This window comes from Notolepis coatsorum, assembly GCF_963971535.1.
Source record: "Notolepis coatsorum genome assembly, chromosome: 17".
NCBI classification, from domain to species: Eukaryota; Metazoa; Chordata; class Actinopteri; order Aulopiformes; family Paralepididae; genus Notolepis; species Notolepis coatsorum.
The window spans coordinates 55,960,594-55,980,557 of record NC_140181.1 but is presented as its reverse complement, the minus strand read 5'-3'; the positions used below and the strand labels follow the sequence as shown (position 1 = coordinate 55,980,557).

General features: G+C 45.4%; 1 protein-coding gene across 3 annotated transcripts in view; it reads left to right on the top strand.

The window, feature by feature from the left end:
* LOC311243933 (paired box protein Pax-7-like) overlaps nt 1-19,964 on the top strand; it is a gene marked incomplete at both ends in the record, with an annotated part of 151,350 nt that overhangs the window by 38,228 nt on the left and 93,158 nt on the right. For all 3 annotated transcript variants that reach the window (XM_084333339.1, XM_084333337.1, XM_084333338.1), the window contains one exon: nt 16,606-16,805. In XM_084333339.1, the coding sequence (XP_084189465.1) occupies nt 16,606-16,805 (200 nt within the window). The remainder of the gene's footprint in view (nt 1-16,605; nt 16,806-19,964) is intronic.

Here is a 19,964-nt window from a genome sequence, read left to right as displayed (position 1 = left end):
ACTAGCACAACTTGTGCTTGAGCACTACACTAAAGGTCCAATCTGTAATCGAAGCATAAACAAGTCAAGGTGAAGCTCAAGGTGAAAGAATCTGTGATAGAAAAATAAAATAAACGGCTACTATACAGTATATCCATAAAAAAGGGGGGGGGGGGTCTAAACAAAGAATTTACAACCAAAGGTCTTTTGAAGGAAAGAAATAATCAGCCATATGGGACAAATGGAGTTGAGTTGTATTTGAGGGTGAGATGGTCCTTTAATCAAGCATTTGGGGTCATTTATTTATACAGGTAAGCACATTGAGACTGTGCTCTCTTTTTCAAGAGTGATCTGTGTACAACAGACATAGAAACACATTGGACAAGTACAGTTCAGATAAATGTTCAGTCCAACACCAACATGTTTATCAAAGGAAATAAGTACAAGCAACATCTAAGATATCAGAGTTCAAAACTTTAAAACCGTCTAACGTAATGAAATGGTCTAACTTCAAGGTTTTCTGTAAGTTCACTCCATTTGTACAGGCATAATATCTAAAAACCAGTTTTGCCAAGCTCAGTTTTTACATGTGGTCTGTGGTGTATCTAAAGCAAAGTAATCCTGTGACTAGTGCTGTAATTATAAACAAGAGCCGAGATCATTGGGACGTTTCATAAGCAGAGCCTTATAGATGAATAAAATGCAATGCCTCCCAGTTTTTAATTGAAGAAGGTCATGATGTGTACAATAGGCTGCTGCAGTCGTTTGACCAGTCTGTAGTAGCCAGTGGCCTCTTCTTCACTGTGGTATGCTGGGGTGGGGTGGGGTGTGGTGGGGTGGGGGTAAGATCAGCTAACAAACTGAACAAGCTGGTGAGGATGGCTAGCTCCATAATGGGAGTCGAACTAGAGGTGAGTGCGGAGAGGAGGATGAGCAAGATGCTAACTCATTCCCTCTAGGAGGAGCTATCTAAGATTAGGAGCATGTTCATCCATAGACTCATCCCCTCTATGAGGAGCTAGCTAAGATGAGGGTTAGCCATAGACTCACCCCCCCCATCAGACATTTATCTTTATTATATATATATATATATATATTTCTTTTAAATCTTTTTCATTATCTATTATATTTTTATTCTTATATTTGTATTTTTTAATTGCCCAGCCTGTACTTCCCCTCCCTTGTCATCAGTATTATCATCCCACCTTTGAAGAAATTAAAGGAGATGAGATGTACTGTATCTCCAGTGATGAAACATGGAGGGAGAGAATGTACAGACTGTCACCATAATCAAATACAGACGTACAATGGTCTTCCTACTGGCAGTAGAAAAGCATGATTTATTTCTATACAAGAATCAAATTTTTATGTTTTAGACAGGTGTTCCACATGGGTCTAGAAGGAGCCTGTTATGCAACACAATTCCTAAATATTCTACAAATTCAACTTCTTACTCCACTGGAGTGACTGCTCTCAACTCTAGCAGAAATAGTGAAAGGAGGAGGGGAGTGTGTGTGTGTGTGTGTGTGTGCGTGTGTGTGTGTGTGTGTGTGTGTGTGTGTGTGTGTGTGTGTGTGTGTGTCCCGGTCTCCTCCTCTCTGAATTCGTCCCAGGACTCTCTCTCTCTCTCCTCTTCCTGTCCTCTGCTCTTTTCATGATTATCTCCACTTGGCACCTCTTCTCTTTCATTTGTCACTCTCTCCTCTCTCTCTCCTCTGTCACTCTCTCCTTCCTCCCCTTTCGCTCCCGTCATGTCTCATCATTCCCTCCTCTCTCTCCTCTCTCTCTTTCTTTCTCTCTATTTACTCCTCTGTCTCTCTATGTCTCTCTCTCACACACAGAGCCATCATCGCTCCCACGACTCTCATAATCGCTGTCACACAGAGAGAGAGGGGGGGGGGGGGGCGACTACAGTCTGGGTCCCTTGCCTCCTCCTCCTATACCCCCTTCACCCTCTCCTCTCCTTTCCTCCCCCTCGGGGACTATCCCCCCTCTCCCCACCCTCCCCTCTCCACCTCCAACCCCATCTTCAATCCTCCATCCTTCAGCCTGCCCCCCCCCCCCATGCATATCTATCAGGTGCAGTGAGAGGGAGAGGGAGAGAGGGAGAGGCAGCCTCCATTCCTAGTGTGGAATGGCTTAAAACCGGGTGAGAGAAAGGGAGAGAGAGAGAGAGAAGAGAGAGAGAGAGAGAGAGAGAGAGAGAGAGAGAGAGAGAGAGAGAGAGAGAGAGAGAGAGAGAGAGAGAGAGAGAGAGAGAGAGAGAGAGAGGGGAGGAAGCAGCAATAGCAGCCATGGGGGCTGGATGCTGGATTAGATGAGGGGTGGGGGTTGGGGGGGGGGCTGAGGAGCTGAGCCTCTGCAGGGCTGGGGAACGATTTGGAGAGGAATCAGAACCTGCACCCCCCCCCCAATATACACACACACACACACACACACACACACACACACACACACACACACACACACACACACACACACACACACACACACACACACACACACACACACACACATAGCCGTCTGGGAAATAAGTACCAATCGCACTACTACTACCACTACTAACAGAACGCCAGCCCAAACCAGATGACACCCACCTCTATGTCGTCCGAGAGAGAGAGAGAGAGAGAGCGAGAGAGAGAGAGAGAGAGAGAGAGAGAGAGAGAGAGAGACACACACACACGTCCTATACGTCATTCAAATGTGTCTCCACATGTGTCTCCAGTGACCACTTGTGATCGGATCTTGCTTCCTCGCTCAATATGCAAATAAACACTTTAGGCCTACGCCTATATCACCAAGACATTGCTAAAGACTGTATATGACATCATGCAATAGAGCACATGGACAGTGAGGAGGAATGGAGGGGTATCACCAGTGGCGGCCGGTGTGAACTACATTTGGGTGGGCGCGGGGGGGGGGGGCAAGCGGACAGCTGACCAAGCGAATACTGACTCGACATAACGTTACCTCGTTTCCAACGTTAAGTCGAGTTCATTCATACTACACTATTACACGTATGATCAATCCAATAATGAACACATATATATATCTTGTCATTTTAAACAAGTACCATTCATTCATTCATCAATTATGCGTCACCCGCAGCGAAATTAAATGTTATAGTTCAACAACAACACGCTGTGTTGAGAGAGCGAGAGAGAGAGAGAGAGAGAGAGAGAGTAGAGATAGAGAGAGAGAGAGAGAGAGAGAGAGAGAGAGAGAGAGAGAGAGAGAGAGAGGAGAGAGAGACCGCATTAACTCACTTTGTTTAGTTGAAACGTGGTCCAGGAGGCTTGATAAAGTGTATATGTCCGCTGTCCCACATTCCAGACTGTTGATGTATATCCACTGTCCAGACTGCATCCAGCTAGCCAAATAGCTTCTTGTTAGCCAAGTTAGGCACCACAACACAAGTACTGTGATGAGCTGTGTCTTTGCCCATTTCCGCGTCGAACAGCCTGCAAACTACCTGGCGTTCTATCGCCCTGCTCTAAGACAAACTCTAACCATAACCAACTTTGAAAGAGTGCCTAAGCTTAACCGTCGAAAGAATTTGCCGTTATGCTCTAAGACAAACTCTAACCTTAACCAACTTCGAAGAGTAACTAAGCCTAACCAGTGTAGAAACTGACGTCGGCCAATCAGAGAGCGTCTCCGAGAAATGCGGCTACGGAAAGTATAGACGCTGCTTGCTTAGATGATATAGATTGCTTGAAAACGTGCCCGGCTTCCATCATATTACATCATATTTCAACGCACAGTGCGTTACGTTCGTTGACCTATTTGATTGGCTGCGAGGATACAGCGATGAAACCAGTGCACGCCCTGTTGTGCGCGATATGTCTCGCCCCGGCCTGAGAGGTAGTTACTAGTGACTTCCTGTGAATGAAAAACTATTATTTATATTTGATATATTAACGTTATATTGTGCATTGGAAACACAAACATACTTAAAATGAGTAAATATTATTCATTTTAAACATGTTTATTTTATTTCTAGGGCTCTAAAAAAATATATTTTCTTCTTCTTCTCTCTTTTAACCAGGGAGGGCGGCGCTCTAGCGCCCACTATGGACGAACCACCACTGGGTATCACACTAATCTGCTGGCCAGTTGTGATATCCAATATTATTACATGGCGTTTTCACATTCGCCGAAATGCTTGCGTGTGATTGGTCAATAGCGCTCGTCAGAGGTCCGTTATTACTCGATAACGGACCTCTGCCGAACAATAATGACCGCTGTGCGCAGCTGTTCGCAATCAAGGCCACTGACACACTGCATCAGTGCAGCCAATCAGACACACCTGCTGGTTGCACTGACAGCGGAGTGTGTGTGACGCATTTGATCTCGTCTTGTCGATGTAAAATGAATTAGGTATATTGTTAGTAAGTTAGCCATGTAATAAGCAGGATAATGTATAGCTATACTCGATCATTGTCGCAAAATAATTGACCTTCACTGACGTTTAAAACACCTTGGCGCGGCGCCTCAGTATTTTAAACTCTGTGTCGGTCAATTATTTTGTGACAATGACCTCGTAGCTATTCTCTCTCTCTCTCTCTCTCTCTCTCTCTCTCTCTCTCTCTCTCTCTCTCTCTCTCTCTCTCTCTCTCTCTCCCTCCCTTCACATTTGAAATGAATAAGGAGGCGAGATGATCTGCGCACAACAGTGCCATTTATGCAGCATATAGGCTATCCACTCTTCCATATTGTCATTGTGGATATTAACTTACACTTTGCCTGCATTCTGCATGAATTTAGCTTTTCTATTGTCCAAATGACCCAAAAGCTAGGAAGATATACCAGCTAATAACACCACTCTCACGGTGATACCAGCTAATAACACCACTATTCAGGTGATACCAGCTAATAACACCACTCTCCAGGTGCTACCAGCTAATAACACCACTATTCAGGTGATACCAGCTAATAACACCACTCTCCAGGTGATACCAGCTAATAACACCACTATTCAGGTGATACCAGCTAATAACACCACTCTCCGGGTGGTACCAGCTAATAACACCACTCTCCAGGTGATACCAGCTAATAACACCACTCTCCAGGTGGTACCAGCTAATAACACCACAATTCAGGTGATACCAATACAGTCAGAAATTGTATTTACAAGCAATAGAAGGATGACCAGCGAATGTCTCCAACAATGACAGCTCTCTACAAAAGCTGATAGGCCAATCACATAAAATCACATTTTCCTTGTGTATTCATTCCATACTAGGGATTCATATTTTTCCTGAAAATAAGTACTTTTCTGTCCTGGGAATATAATCACACAATCTTGGGAAATGTACTTGCTTTTAATAAGGCATAACTCCAGCTACCAGTAAAAACGCAATGGTCATAATTCAGTTAGCAGGACTAAATTAAACAAAGAAAAATATGCATATACCTATGGGTTCTCAACCTGTATATGATGAGGCATAAAACCAATCCTTATTGGGACATTGGAATATTACTCCAAGTTGGGAAGTTTCAACTTATAGGGCAGGCTAGTTAAAAGGCAGGCTAGTTAAAAGGCAGGCTAGTTAAAAGGCAGGCTAGTTAAGGGCAGGCTAGTTAAATGCAGGCTAGTTAAGGGCAGGCTAGTTAAAAGGCAGGTTAGTTAAGGCACGCTAGTTAAAAGGCAGGCTAGTTAAGGGCAGGCTAGTTCTGTATCGTTAGTGGCTTAGCTTGGCATCGCCTTCTGCACTATCTCGCGTACGTGCACGCGTACTGAATAAACCACAAATGTACCTCTAATACCAGTATTAGTCTGACCACACCCCTCATCAGCTTACCTTCATAAGCAGGTGTGTGGTCACCTGCTCTCCTCCTTCTCGCTTTCACCACAAGGAAGAGGTGCCTCGGTAGATCCCCACACTTGACACCATGATGGAAGAAATTGGATTAGGAACAGCTTGGGAAACAAGGATACGTTGACATCATATCTTTATTTTCTCTCTCACTATTTTCGAGAAAATACGGCGATATTGTCTTCGTACTGGAGTGTCTAGAAGATGATGATCATTCTACAAACCCTCCACCGGTTTTCGTATTGGGAGCACGCCGCTGCATGCTTCTCAACTGCAGTTCCTTGCTGTGTTTGTTGGGGTGAAACCTGTCAGGCCACAGCTGAACTGTCGGACATGCCGCTGTTGTGAGGAGCGGTGCGTTCCAGGTTGGGTGAGTAGTGTTTGCTGGCGGGCTCCACTTGTCTGTTAGTGCTATGGGGGCTACTAGACAAAGTTTATGGAAACCGGCCCCAGGCTAGGGTCCTTTGTTTAGCCGTCTAGGCGACAGAAGGCCTTGGTCTGGCGACCATTATAGTTTTAACTAATGGGCCGCGACCATTGACACTGGTGATCCCTGTGTGTTCTGGACGAGTGGATTCTCTCTGTCACCGTGTTAAGGCCCCATCTTTCATATCCAAATGAGAGTATTCCTTCACGAGGGGATATGTGCATGTAATGTGCGATAGCGGCAGATTCATGTTCAAAGTCAGCTATACAGGCCAGTTGGTACTGTGCTGATTCCGCCGGACGTGTTAATGTCACCGTTGTGAAGCGGTGTTGACGTCTTGTTTTCTCTTTTCTCTTAAAAAGTGAGGAGGGTTCAGAACGGCGGCCTGTCTGGGTGAGTGTTATGTCATTGTTTACATGTTCATAGCTTACGGTTAGCCGGTCGGTGGCCTGGCGCGGGGTAGCTTGGCTTCTCGCGCGCCGCCGGGAGCTCGCTCCTGATCGCGTGCGTCGTAGATCGGCGTCTCGCGAGCGGAAGCGATAGCACCCGAACGGTTGGAGCAGCCGTTAGCTTGATGCTATTCTGTTGAACGTGCTTTGATTTTTAACATGTTTTACACTCTTGACCACGACGTCATCCTTGACAGGGGATGTTCGTCAACCCTGCCTGAGCCTAGACGGGGATTGCGTCAACAAAGAGGGCTGTGTTCTACGGTGGCTTGTGACTGCACTTCGCTGATCTGCGTTCCGGGCAGGTACGGGGTTGGCCAGACCCTCATAACACGTCTTCTGGTTTTACCTTGCTAAATGTATTGTGAATGACGGTGTTTTTTCCCAAAACGTGTGTTGTTGCAATGCATTTGAGATACGTTGCGGGTTGTGTGTGAGCTGTTTTTGTCACTGGCAGTAGCTTCTCCGTGCAGGTCGTGATGTATTGATCTGGTTGTTGTGTGAGAAACATCATGGTGTTTATGTGTACCGTGTACTCACTACTAAGGCAACTAACCTATGAAGCTATGCTTGGTGACGAGTGAGTAAAAGAATGTTCTTTCTCAGACTGTAATGACAATGGACAGTGAGTTCACACATTAACAGGTTTTCCTGTTTTAACTGGCCGTATTGAGGGTAAAATAGGAGGATTGTGTTTTTCCCCCCCCGGTTCCCTGGGGACTTTATCACCTCCTATCAGACATGTTGTGCATTAATTGTGTCTTTTGTGTGGTAGGGATACGATGTAACTCTCAGCTTGATTGCTGAGGTTGTGCTAAATCTGCTGGAGAAACTTATTTCCTAAAGGGAAATTGGTTTGGTTGCTGTCATGTGTGCTTAGCAAGGCCTGTGGTCGATACTAATCAAGAATGATGTATTCTCTCATTGTGATGATGATGGGTTGTGTGTGTCATGTGACCTACAACTGGGTTGTACTGGCCACAGAAGCACATGTGTATGTTGGACCGGGGTTCTTAGAGCCCTCTCTATTCTGTGTTTTTCCTTAGTAAAAATCAGATAGCAGGTTAGCTCGTGCGCTGTGTGGAGCTGTGAAACGCTTCATAGAGCTGACTATGACTGTGTCATATTCTCTTTTTGTCGTTACGTCGTATCATGGGTGTGGGGTCGTAAAGGGGTGAACTGGTAACCTTTCCTCTCCCCATTGTTCTGTCGGTCAGGGGTACACCCCCTGTCCTTCAAGGTTCCCGTCACGTGGCGGTTCGGCACGTTACGGGGGGGGGGGGGGGGGGGGGGGGGGAGGGAGTTCCTGGTCCCACGGCCTGGTATATTGGGCGTGTGCACCGCAGGAATTCCCCCGCCATAGAGTACGTCACCGTGCGCGTCTCTGTTGGTAGGACTTCCGTGTGCTGTTCAGGTCCATGTGATGGATCTGTTTTCAGGGGGGGTGGTCAGGGCTCCTCCTCACCAAGCGCCTACTCAGGCCTTCTGTGAGTTCGGACTCCTTCTTCCATGTGATCCATGTGAGGAAGCCTCCATCAGAGTACAGAGCCTTCCTCCTCAGATTGTCAAAGTGAGTGGACCCTCTAGAAGGGTCCTTTTCTATTGTATGTATATTCGATTCAATTCGTTTATTGAGTGTGTATGGGTTCGGTGCCTCTTCCCCGGAGGCCCTAAAACCAGTTTTTTACATGGCTCAAGGTGCAATATATTCTTTTCAATCTGTACAGCTCGCGTGGGAAGTCTCTCTGGGGATCCCCGTCTCTTTCCTATGGGAGGGTGGTGGGATGTAAAAATGTGAACATTTTTTACCCCGGCTGTGTAGACTGGGATACATACTGTTGATGCTTCCTTCTTTCTATTCCAGAAGTGTTGGAGTTAGGGAGTGTCACACCCCTCTTGTCGTTCCCCTGGGCGCCTTGGGGATTCAATGACAGGTCTAAATAGCCTGTTCATTGATGGGGGTGTGTCCCGACGCACGTATAGTGCTAGCTCGCTGTAAACAGGCGATTGACTGGCACGCCTTAGTTGCTTGTGGTTGAAACAGCGTTTTTATAAAGCAACTGAGATGGGGGTTTTTCCTCTTCCGGCGACCACATCCCATGACCTGGGTGGGTTGTCGACGGATCCTCGTTCATGTCTGGGGGATGATGACGGGATGGATCTGAACATATGTAGTGGGGTCTCACGCCCTTGGGGTGGGCCACCAGGCGCGGTTCGTCCCGACGTCTGGGTGGCGCCTTCTTTTCATGTTAAGATCAACACGCATATCTGCCCTTCTCCTGGAGTAGGCATGTCGGCGTGGTTAGGGCACGGGACTGGTTCTGGTCACGCTGGTCCAGATCAGTTGAACCCGTTGTCCGCCGGGGATGCAGATCTGCTGTTCTGGTACCCTGAGGGACTTGGGCTTTTTTCAGGGGGAAAAATGCCAGGTCGGTCTGGGTGTCACAGGGTTAAGCGCTATGGAGACCCTGGTTGGGTATGTTTTTACTCAGCACTGTCGTCATGGCTTACAGCCATGCCATTCTGTACGCGCTCGATCTCGTCGGATCTCGGCCGCTACACAGGTTGGTCCTGGTTAGTACTTGGTTGGGAGACCGCCGGGGAATACCAGGTACGGTGTGCTTAGGGGCTGGTTCTCCATTGTTTTTCGCTCCTCTCTCACGCATGGCGAAGAGGGGCCTGTGGGGGTGGTTTTTTGACCTCCTCTGGTGACCCTGTGCTTCCCGTACCGCCAGGCCCGGTCCGAAGTGATGTTTGCGACCCGTAGGCCTGGGTTAACCCTTTTTGGAAACTGAAACGCTTGTACTGCGGTATAGCCGGTGTATACCCGCAGGTGTGTTTTGGAGTTTTTTCTTGAGGGGTTATAGGAACAACCACCGCATTGGGTAACACCGAGGTGGTTGATTCCCTGGTGTGTTGGAGCAGTGTCAACTCCCGGGTTCACCGGTTGAGGGTGCCCCTGCACGTTCATGACGTCTGCCAATCGTGTCAGCCTTCTCTGCCTCGACCTCTCTGGGTGGGGGTTGTTAAATGGAGGCTTGGTCATGCAACACCGCCAGCTTACGCTCCTTCCGCCGGGGCGGCTGTGTTCAGCTGTCCCCTCTGGCGCCTGTCTCGTCCGCAGTCTCCAGGCTAGGGTTAACAGCCTGTTGCCTGGTTTTTCCCCGGTGCGCTGCCTGCTTCCGTTGGTTAACCTTTTTTGTGTGCTTACGGCCATGCTGACTGCCTATTCTGCAGGGTCAGTGTGCCAGGCGGTGTACTATTGGGGGGACGGGGCCCGCTCGGCTTACTGGCCTGGTTGGTTCCGCCTGGGAATACCAGGTGCAGTAACTGAGGGGCCTTTGTCCGAATACGCTGGCGATGTGGGGGGCGGGGCACTACGTGCCCACCTGGTGGGGTCTTGATGCTGGCATCATGGACTTCTCCGGGCCCCCATTCCAGGGAGTCCAGTCCTTTTGGTGGGTCTGGGTCTTCCTTCGTGCTCCGCTGCTACGGCCTTGCCACGGGGTTGGGTTTGCCCTTGACCCCGTGATTCTGGGGGCAGTAACGAGGTTGTTCCTCCGTTCGTTCCCGGGTGGCATGCGGGTTGTGCGTGTGTGTAGTCGTGGGTCAAGCCACGGTCTGCTCACCCTGTGCGTTGAGTTGCTTGAGTGCCTCTTCGCACGGTCGGGTCCGTCGCCCTCCCGTGACGTCCCTAATAGGGGGGCTACCCTCCATTAGGGGGGGTCGGGGGGGCTCGGCCCTCCCTGTTCTGATGGTTTTGGGGGGCTGTCAGCGGGGTGTATTTGTCAGCCAAGTGGCTCCGCTTGGCCTCCCTTGTGCAGAAGGCGATGCCAAGCTAAGCCACTAACGATACAGAACGTTAGGTTATGACTATAACCAAGTTCTGTTAGTTAGGGGCGATGCTTGGCATCGGACGCCGCTGCAGCCCTTGTCCTCACCTTGTGGTGAAAGCTTGGGAAGGAGGAGAGCAGGTGACCACACACCTGCTTATGAAGGTAAGCTGATGAGGGGTGTGGTCAGACTAATACTGGTATTAGAGGTACATTTGTGGTTTATTCAGTACGCGTGCACGTACGCGAGATAGTGCAGAAGGCGATGCCAAGCATCGCCCCTAACTAACAGAACTTGGTTATAGTCATAACCTAACGTTAAAAGGCAGAGTAGTTAAAAGGCAGGCTAGTTAAAAGGCAGGCTAGTTAAAAGGCAGGTTAGTTAAGGGCAGGCTAGTTAAAAGGCAGGCTAGTTAAGGGCAGGCTAGTTAAAAGGCAGATTAGTTAAAAGGCAGGCTAGTTAAAAGGCAGGTTAGGTAAGGGCAGGCTAGTTAAAATGCAGGCTAATTAAAAGGCAGGTTAAAAGGCAGGCTAGTTAAAAGGCAGGCTAGTTAAAAGGCAGGTTAAAAGGCATGGTAGTTAAAAGGCAGGCTAGTTAATTAAAAGGCAGGCTAGTTAAAAGGCAGGCTAGTTAAAAGGCAGGTTAAAAGGCATGGTAGTTAAAAGGCAGGCTAGTTCATTAAAAGGCAGGCTAGTTAAAGGGCAGGCTAGTTAAAAGGCAGGCTATTAAAAGGCAGGTTAAAAGGCAGGCTAGTTAAAAGGCAGGTTAAAAGGCAGGCTAGTTAAAAGGCAGGCTAGTTAAGGACAGGCTATACAAGGCAGGCTAGTTAAAGCCAGGTTAAAAGGCAGGCTAGTTAAAAGGCAGGTTAAAAGGCAGGCTAGTTAAAAGACAGGGTAGTTAAAAGGCAGGCTAGTTAAAAGACAGGCTAGTTAAAAGGCAAGTTAAAAGGCAGGTTAGTTAAAAGGCAGACTAGTTAAAAGGCAGCCTAGTTAAAAGGCAGATTAGTTAAAAGGCAGGCTAGTTAAAAGGCAGGCTAGTTAAAAGGCAGGCTAGTTAAAAGGCAGGCTAGTTAAAAGGCAGGCTCGTTAAAAGGCAGTTTAGTTAAAAGGCAGGCTAGTTAAAAGGCAGCCTAGTTAAAAGGCAGATTAGTTAAAAGGCAGATTAGTTAAAAGGCAGTTTAGTTAAAAGGCAGGCTAGTTCCAAGGCAGCCTAGTTAAAAGGCAGTTTAATTAAAAGGCAGGCTAGTTAAAAGGCAGCCTAGTTAAAAGGCAGATTAGTTAAAAGGCAGGCTAGTTAAAAGGCAGGCTAGTTAAAAGGCAGGCTAGTTAAAAGGCAGGCTAGTTAAAAGGCAGGCTCGTTAAAAGGCAGTTTAGTTAAAAGGCAGGCTAGTTAAAAGGCAGGCTAGTTAAAAGGCAGTTTAGTTAAAAGGCAGTTTAGTTAAAAGGCAGGCTAGTTCCAAGGCAGGCTAGTTCCAAGGCAGGGTAGTTAAAAGCCAGGCTAGTTAATTAAAAGGCAGGCTAGTTAAAGGGCAGGATAGTTAAAAGGCAGGCTATTAAAAGGCAGGTTAAAAGGCAGGCTAGTTAAAAGGCAGGTTAAAAGGCAGGCTAGTTAAAAGGCCTGTCCATGTACAGCCTAATATAGCAGCATAATCAAGGTATCATCACAAGGAAGAACACAAGTTGCATTATGTCTTTGCAGGTGAATGGAGTATAGCGTTACCTGAAATATTATTATTATTATTATTATTATTATTATTATTATTATTATTATTATTATTATTATTGGTACCGTCTTCTTCCTGTGACCAGTGTGTATTCATATCCTGGGGCTGCTGAAGGGGCGTGGCGAGCCCACATTATAGGCATAATAGAGGATTCTGATAACATAACAAATATTACTTTGGATTCGTTCAACATGATTTTTTTTAAGTGGCAGCCCTAATATATGGGCATTTAGAAAAACAGACATGGTGGATAAAGCCAGCTTGTGCAATTTGAGAACCAACTGGAGATGAGAAAAAGGAGAAAGAAAGGGAGAGCAGATACTTTCACCTCCTATGTGTTCAGCACAGAATTATATACAAAAAGGGTTGCACCACCCCAGAGGACGTGACGCACAGTTGACTAGGTGGTCATCAATCATTCTGGACCAGGACACATTTGCGTACACACAGAATGTGGTCATACGTGGTCACGCCTCCGAATGTGGTCTGAGCGATGGGATCTTAGTGGTCACTGCGTCATGGGTGCGTTCACACCTGTACTTAGAGCTGTCCAATTGTGATCGGATCATCCACATTGGATCTAATGCCAGATGGAAACAGCCTGACAAATGTACCCAGTGATGGACAGACAGTATAATATTCTACATTTGTAGGCTTGCCGACAGGTAGAGTTGACACTACATGTACCTGATAGTGCCTGGTACTACGTGATCCTACCTGATAATACCATGATACTACCACAATACTACCTGATACTACCATACTACCACAATACTACCATACTACCATGATACTACCTGATACCACCATACTACCATGATCCTACCTAATACCATGATACTACCACAATACACACGACAGTGGCTCAGGAGGTAGAGCAGTCGTCTGGCTATCCGGAGGTTCCCGGTTAGATTCCCACTCCTCCCGGGCAGCGTGTCGATGTGTCCTTGAGCAAGACACTTAACCCCTAATTGCTCCCGATGAGCAGGTTGGCACCTTGCATGGTTGCCTCCGCCGTCGGTGTGTGAATGTGTGAGTGAAAATGTGAGTAACAAATTGTAAAGTGCTTTGGATAAAAGCGCTATATAAAGAAAAGCAGCCATTTACTACCTGATAACACCATACTACCATGATAGTACCTGATACTACCTGATACCACCATACTACCATGATACTACCTGATACTACCTGGTACTACATGATACTACCTGATTGATACTACCTGATACTAAATGATACTACCATGATAGTACCTGATACTACCATACTACTATGATACTACCTGATACTACATGATACTACCATGATACTACAATATAATACGATGATACTACCTGATACTACCAGATATTATGTGATACTACCAGATACTACCACAATACTACCCGATACTACATGGTACTACATGATAACACATTATACTACATGATAGTACCACGATACTACCATGATACTACCTGATACTACCATGATACTACCATGGTACTACCTGATACTACTTGATACTACCTGATACTACCTGATACTACTTGATACTACCTGATACTACTTGATACTACTTGATACTACCTGATACTACTTGATACTACCAGACACTACCTGATACTACTTGATACTACCTGATACTACTTGATACTACCAGACACTACCTGATACTACTTGATACTACCTGATACTACCAGACACTACCTGATACTACTTGATACTACCAGACACTACCTGATACTACTTGATACTACCAGACACTACCTGATACTACTTGATACTACCTGATACTACTTGATACTACCAGACACTACCTGATACTACTTGATACTACCAGACACTACCTGATACTACTTGATACTACCTGATACTACTTGATACTACCTGATACTACTTGATACTACCAGACACTACCTGATACTACCTGATACTACTTGATACTACTTGATACTACCATTGCCGGTCTAGCAACGGCATCATCACTGGTCTAGCAGTGACACCATCAGTGGTCTAGCAGAGACACCATCAGTGGTCTAGCAGAGACACCATCAGTGGTCTAGCAGAGACACCATCAGTGGTCTAGCAGAGACACCATCAGTGGCCTAGCAGAGACACCATCAGTGTCCTAGCAGAGACACCATCAGTGGTCTAGCAGAGACACCATCAGTGGTCTAGCAGAGACACCATCAGTGGCCTAGCAGTGACACCATCAGTGGCCTAGCAGAGACACCATCACTGGCCTAGCAGAGACACCATCAGTGTCCTAGCAGAGACACCATCACTGGCCTAGCAGAGACACCATCAGTGGTCTAGCAGAGACACCATCAGTGGTCTAGCAGAGACACCATCAGTGGCCTAGCAGTGACACCATCAGTGGCCTAGCAGAGACACAATCAGTGGCCTAGCAGAGACACCATCAGTGGCCTAGCAGAGACACCATCACTGGCCTAGCAGAGACACCATCAGTGTCCTAGCAGAGACACCATCAGTGGTCTAGCAGAGACACCATCAGTGGTCTAGCAGAGACACCATCAGTGGTCTAGCAGAGACACCATCAGTGTCCTAGCAGAGACACCATCACTGGCCTAGCAGAGACACCATCAGTGGCCTAGCAGTGACACCATCAGTGGCCTAGCAGAGACACCATCAGTGGCCTAGCAGTGACACCATCAGTGGCCTAGCAGAGACACCATCACTGGCCTAGCAGAGACACCATCACTGGCCTAGCAGAGACACCATCAGTGGCCTAGCAGAGACACCATCAGTGGCCTAGCAGAGACACCATCACTGGCCTAGCAGAGACACCATCAGTGGCCTAGCAGAGACACCATCACTGGCCTAGCAGAGACACCATCACTGGCCTAGCAGAGACACCATCACTGGCCTAGCAGAGACACAATCACTGGCAGAACCGGCTCTGATGCCACAGTCAGTTGAACAAATTTCATCTGAAACCAAAACAAATCAACATAAATCCTTAACCGAGCCGTCAATCATAGAACGCGTACCAGGGGGCCATAATTGAAATGGATACTGTCGCTTCTGTGCTGCATCGGATAATCTGCCGCAGCTATTTCTGTATATATAAGAAAACACATCAGTGTGGATAGGTGCGGCTGCAGCGTGGGGGGATTCAATGAAATCAGTCGCACAATAAATATATTGGGAATATTTACACCCTGCCAGTTGTTTTGTCCTGGCTTGCCCCGGGGCCTGAGTGGAAGAATGGTGCTACACGGATCGCCAAGGTGGTCTGGAGAGATTAGCACCCCCCCCCCCCCCTCCGACTCTCAGCTCTGTGCCCCGGGGGCCTGTGGGATATGTGGGTACTGCTGCAGGATTGTATTTACAGAGACGAAGAAGAAAAAAGGCTGAGGCGTATAAATAACCACACAGTGAAATGACACACCGCATGGTGGAATATTATGGCCCTCTCTAAAGCACCATAGGAGACCGTCTTGAAGCCGCTGTCACTCGCTCTTTCTCCTCTTCTGTCAATATTTAGATTTTTTTGGCAGTAATTGGGAACATGTATATTGTTGCTATAAGCTTGAATTGATATCAACTATACATTTGCAGTAAAAAATGCTGTAGTGTATTACAGTGTACAGTGACAGGCAACAGGCACGTGCACACATAGAGCCCAAGGGGTGCTTGAGCACCTGCCCTTTGAGCCTCATAAAAAAGTGCCCCCCTAAAAAAAAAAAGAGAGAGAGATGCCCGTTTTATTAAATTTTTATTTGTTTTCAGCTTCAGTCACCTCATCTTGCATTTCCTGTATTTGTTATTTCTGAACTAATGAGTTATGAGGTCATACTGTGGCTAATATGACTCACAGGCTATAGACTGTGGCTAAACGGATGCCATTGGCCGACTACTTCAGTCACAATTATCCTCCCTTCTGCTATCTGCAACACTATTTTGCAAGGGATCCTGGGCTTAGTGCCGCTAAGGTTCAGCCAGACCTCTCTCCAGCACTGGCACATCGCTAACATAGTTAACCATCAGCATCAGTTCTGTAGGCAAAGTAGTTGCACAGTAGACTTCAGTAGCCCCTTTTGTTAACTAGTAGCCTTACAGGACGAGGAGGACGTTGGGAATTCTAATGCCGAACCCAAACTGGTTTTAACAACAAAGTAAAATATATGTTTTGGTACATTTCATCATAAAGTATTCTGTATTTTATTATGACAAATAATAAACAAACTTGAAACTTGAACTTGGTATACCATGCAACACTAGTGTATATATGAGTTTTTTTCATTTGGAGTGGGGCTCAGTCATCTATGATAACAGGCTGCATACTGTATAAACAGTCAATGTGGGAAGTACAGATTTAGGAAAAGAGGCTTGAGACTGACTGTCCTCCTCCTCTGTGTCTTCCTCCAGGCAGTCGGATGGATGAAGGCTCAGATGTGGAATCAGAGCCTGACCTGCCACTGAAGAGGAAACAGCGTCGCAGTCGAACCACCTTCACTGCCGAGCAGCTGGATGAGCTGGAAAAAGCTTTCGAAAGGACTCACTACCCCGACATCTACACCAGGGAGGAGCTGGCCCAGAGGACCAAACTGACAGAGGCCCGTGTCCAGGTAAACATGCTATGACCAAACTGACAGAGGCCTGTGTCCAGGTAAACATGCTATGACTAAACTGACAGAAGTCCAGGTAAACACATTATGACCAAACTGACAGAGATCCAGGTAAACACGCTATGACTAAACTGACAGAAGTCCAGGTAAACACACGCTATGACCAAACTGACAGAGATCCAGGTAAACACGCTATGACTAAACTGACAGAAGTCCAGGTAAACACATTATGACCAAACTGACAGAGATCCAGGTAAACACGCTATGACCAAACTGACCGAGGTCCAGGTAAACACACGCTATGACCAAACTGACGGAGGTTCAGGTAAACATGCAATGACCAAACTGATAGAGGCCCGTGTGCAGGTAAACAATCCACTTCAGTTGTTATAGATCTATCACAGGGATGTATGTATTTCCCATCTCCCATCTTAGATACTCCTAGCTTCGTCTGTGTTCGGCTGTGGTCCCATGAACAAGGCCTTCTACATTTCTCTCTCTGATAAGGCAGGGTATTTTGAATTTCGAAGCAGCAGTTAAAATTGCTAGCCAGTGCATTCTCTGCAACATCCGGTCATTTAGTGTTTAGCAATTTGGCTTTTAGAAATGGGAACATTAACAAAAGCTCAAATCCTTTGGTGAAACACAATTTCCCCATGAACCCCACATTCAGTATCAAGAACAAGATCACTGGTAAACGGGAAAGGAAAACACCATTCAATTTCGCCATTGGTGGAAAAGAGAAGGCACCGGGGCTTGTCAAAATGATGACAATGCGTGAGAGGTCTATTGTGTCTATTGTGTGAATGGACAGAAATAGCCTGGTAATCTTTTACCAATGTATTGATAATGTTACACCTAAGATGTGATGAGATGTTCAAATGTTCCTCACAACTGCTGTTTATCCAATGAACATCCATTCATATCCATCCATACCATTGTCATAGTAACAGATCAACTCTCTGAATGTCATGCACCAAATCAACCACCATGATGACAATAGACCTCTCATGTGTGTCGTAGTTATTCAGGGGGTAAATGGCATGTCTACAGTAGGTATATTGAAAATAAAGAGGGGGTTCTGAGACATTTTCAAAATAGAGTTGTTCACCATCCAATCACCAACAATATAATTATTGCAGAAATCTCCAGATGAGAGTTTTTGATACCAAATCACAGCCCAAATCACAGCATGCATTTCTCTAAGGTGTTCTTCAAGGTCTTGGTGTCTTAATGGGATATTTTGACCATGTTTATCTGTTTTTGTGTGTTAAATATTTTTTCAATTCTGCACCAAATCTGTGTAACAAATGGTATCAACCCAATGCAATGGTTATGATTAGGCATAGATATAATGCCCAAAGCCTCTACACATACACACATATTTTAATAATTTGAATAGGCGAGAGATTCAAAACATGTTAATTGCTTAATAGACATAAAATAAAATAATCTCCCATGGACTGGCCTAGAGGGGCTGAGCGCCCCTACAATTCAAACTCTGGCAATTCCCCTGCCAAGCAACTTTGAACATATCTGTTCAGCATGTGAGAGAAGCCAGAGTGTCTGATAAGTTCCCAGCAGGAGTTACCTTTGGTTTTCAGAGGAGGTGCACAGCCAGCAGTCAATGTTAAGGAGAGCTGTATATCTGTCTAGAGGACATCAGCAAAGCCAGATGTCTGAAGGTCAGTACAAAATCTGGTGTGGGGTGACCCCGTTGTGACCAGTTTGCACATCCTTAGAGAGGAATTACCATTCATTTTAAGAATTCATTCTTATCTTGGCCAAAAAAAATTTGATCTTGGTGATATTGTAGGTTTGACTCTTTCATAGTCCAGATGCAGCTTTGGCTGGAGTCCCAATGTCCACATACAGTAGGCTGTCTGCGCACCTCTCAGATCTTCAGTCCATGCATACCTAGTGGTTGTGTAGTTCACTTCACTTATATATGTAACAAATCCTTTTTAACTAGTATTTTTCCTGATGAAATGAAAATGGGCAAGGTGGTTCCAATTTTTTAAAGTGGTGACATACTATATCAAATTATAGACCTATATCATTGCTACCTCAATTTTCAAAGATACTCGAATTTCTTTTTGTAAATAGACTTGATGGCTTTATTGAAAAATATGGGTTATTGAGTGACCATCAATATGGTTTTAGGAGCAATAGATCAACATCCTTAGCAGTGATATATTTTGTGGAAAATATATCAACAGCAATTAATGAAAAACAACCAAAATAGGTATGGAATAAGAGGTGTCACTCATCATTGGTTAAGAAGTTATTTAAATAATAGGTTTCAATATGTAAACATTAATAATACAGAATCACATCTTAGAAGAGTAACTTGTGATGTTCCACAGGGTTCCGTATTGGGATCCAAGTTATTTATACATTACTTAAATGAAATTGTTACAGTATCGAATATTTTGAAAATTGTTACATTTGCTGATGATACTAATTTACTTTGTTCAGGGGAGGACATAAAATAATGATTGAAAACAGTAGAAAGGGAATTGATAAAGTTAAAGAAATGGTTTGATAGGAATAAGTTGTATCTTAATGAAAACAAAACAAAATGTATGCATTTGGTGGTGTTCCTACCGACTGTGAAATTAAACTGAATTTAAATGGAACTGAAATTGAAAGAGTATATGAAACAAAATTCTTAGGTGTGATTATAGATCACAAAGTCTGTTGGAAGCCACATATACAATATATCAAAAGTAAATTTGCCAAATCTGTTGGCATTCTGTACAAAACAAGGGAGCTGTTAAATCATAAATGTTTGCATATATTGTATTTTTCACTTGTTGTGCCATACATGTCATATTGTGTTGAGGTCTGGGGGAATGTTTATAAAACAAATATAGATCCTATATTAAACTACAGAAAAAAGCTATTAGAATAATAAACAAAGCTAGTTACCTTGAATCGACAAATCCATTATTTATAAAGTCCTGCACATTAAAATGTGTAGATATGGTGTACATAAAAACATTGGAAAAAATTTTCGTGCTAAGAGTAAAAGCCTACTAGTTTGTATTCAATGTCTCTTTCAACCAAGAGAAGGAAATTATAATTTAACCCTTTCACTGCCGCACTACCAAACGGTTAACCCTTTCACTGCGACAATAAACATAAGGTTAACCCTTT